This window comes from Pteropus vampyrus, unplaced genomic scaffold (genome assembly GCF_000151845.1).
Source record: "Pteropus vampyrus isolate Shadow unplaced genomic scaffold, Pvam_2.0 Scaffold145, whole genome shotgun sequence".
NCBI classification, from domain to species: Eukaryota; Metazoa; Chordata; class Mammalia; order Chiroptera; family Pteropodidae; genus Pteropus; species Pteropus vampyrus.
The window spans coordinates 1,455,340-1,457,455 of NW_011888926.1; the positions used below are offsets into that span (position 1 = coordinate 1,455,340).

The 2,116-nt window shown below is 58.7% G+C and overlaps 1 protein-coding gene across 3 annotated transcripts in view; it reads right to left on the reverse strand.

Moving 5' to 3' along the window:
* Window positions 1–2,109, reverse strand: part of SEPT3 (septin 3) — an 18,220-nt gene extending 16,111 nt beyond the window's left edge. The window contains exon 1 of one of the 3 annotated variants that reach the window (XM_011369018.2): window positions 1,947–2,109. In XM_011369018.2, the coding sequence (XP_011367320.1) occupies window positions 1,947–1,956 (10 nt within the window). In that variant the 5' untranslated portion in view covers window positions 1,957–2,109. The remainder of the gene's footprint in view (window positions 1–1,946) is intronic. The other 2 variants (XM_011369017.2, XM_023535910.1) reach the window with 2 other exon arrangements.
* Window positions 2,110–2,116: the final 7 nt, after the last annotated feature.

Below are 2,116 nucleotides of genomic sequence, written 5' to 3' on the forward strand. Positions count from 1 at the left end.
TTACAGGCTAACGACCACCACCCACCACCACAGAAATGCAGCCTACAGCGGGTCGCTGGGTCACAGCCTTTGCTGGAAGACACTTGTGCACTGGAGCCCCGGCTCTCCTCTCGCCATCTGCTTTCCCATCTGGTGATGCCCCTCCTCTGTGCTACCACGGCCCCCTGAACACCTTGGTACTTGTATCATTCATTCATTCATTCATTCGCTCATTCTTTCACTCCATCCCTTCCAAGTCTCTTCATATGCTGTCGAATGGGAGCCTACTCTAGCCAAACCCTAGATTAAATGTCAAGGACGCTTTTGGACCCCAGACAAGGTCATTGCCCACAAGGGCTCACTGGCTGGTGAGGGTGCCTGCCAAGGATACAAAGACCTCCAGGGCACAGGACAAATGCCGCTCTGGAGTTGAATTCTGTAGCTCCATCATCTGCTCCTACAGCCTCTCTGGTCCTACCTGCCAACCCGCAATGGGCATCTGGCTCAGGGCTTGACTCCTGGCTGGGTGACGTCTGTGAGCCTCAGTGTTCTCCTCAGGAAAATGAGGATGGTACCTACCTTGCCTGGTTGCTGCGAAGGTTAAACAAAAGCATGGACATAAATTACCTGGCACTGAACATGTGCTAGTTGTCACCCTTCTTCAGGGCAGAGGCCATGTCATATTGATCTCTGGGCCCCCATATACCTAGCATAACACAGGCACTTGGCAATGAATGAATGAAGAATGAATGAATGAATGAATGAATGCCTCGCTGAGAAGCAGGTGTCCCTTCAGACCATCACCTTTCTCCTCCCTCAGAGACTGCTCCCCTGGCAGAACAGCTGACCCCCAGCCAGCAAACAGCTCTGGTGCAGACCACAGTCAAGGGGGTAGACGCTGTTAAGAGACCTGCCCCTCCCCCACAACAAGGATTGGAGGGGGCTCCTCAAAGGTGGGGAAGAGCTCAGGATGGGATCACAGCAGGATGTAGCTCAAGTATGCCATCCTGCCCAAACAGTCCTTGGGGTCCCTCCTAGGCTCTCAGCTCTCCTAGGGCCCTGGAGAGAGGGGATCTGTCTGCAGGCCCCCTGCCAGGAGCCACCTGCACTACCAGTGCTCCAGGGAGAGGCATTGTCCACCTGACTCTTCCCTCTGGCTGAGTCCCCCACAGAAACAGCACCCCCATCCCCATGCCAAGCAAGGACTCTGGTGCTTCCTTTAACAGGAAAATGAATGGCTTTGTCTTTGTCCCACCCAGGGACACCCGCCCCTCAGTTGGGAAGGTGGCAGCAGGGGAAGGAGACCTTTCCAGAATAGCACTTGCTTCCTTGGCTTAGTGGGGTGGGGGGTGGGGAGGCTCTTCCTTCATTCCTGAGCTGCAGATCTTCCCCAGACCCTAGCAGCCTTCCAGCCCCACCGGCAGAGGCAATTCCAGGCAACCCCAGCCCCAGGCCCTGCTCTCAGAAGAAGAATCACAAAAGATATCTTGGTCCTTTCCCACTGTCAGGAGCAAAAGGCCCTGGGACACCCCCTCCCCCCATCCCAGTCCTCTGGAGGCCAACGAGTTCCCTTGGAGACCACCAGCTGGTGCCTGTCTGTGTGTGGGGGAAGGGGTCTATGTGTCAGCGCACAGGTCTCTTATCTGGTGGTAGGTGGCCCTGATACCTGTGCGTGGTGGGCATGTGGGCGCGGATCTTGGTGCGCTCCAGTGTGGGGCTTTCTGTGCACATGGGTCCCCGCTTGTGCGTCCGTGGGTCTCTATCTCCTCACGTTCCCGTGGGTGCATTTCTCAGAGCTTGCATATCTTGGGGTGTGTGCCACCGTGTGCGCGTTGTATCCGTGCATATGTCACCGTGCGTGGGCTCCTCGGCGCAGCAACCCTCCCCCAGGTGGCACCTCCAGCCGGGATTTTTCGGGGCCGCAGCCTCCTCCCGGCGGGCGCGGGTAGCCCGACCAGCCGCCCTACCTTTGGACATGAATCCTCCTTTGTCTCCGTTCCTCCCGGGAGATGCTCAGGGCGCGGGGCTGCAAGGCTGAGCGGGGCGCGGGCTCCTTCTGGGCCGAGCGGCCCCTGCAGCCGGGCCTCGCCCCTCCGTGCTATCCGCCCACCCGCCCGGCCCGTGGCCCGGCCGCGCC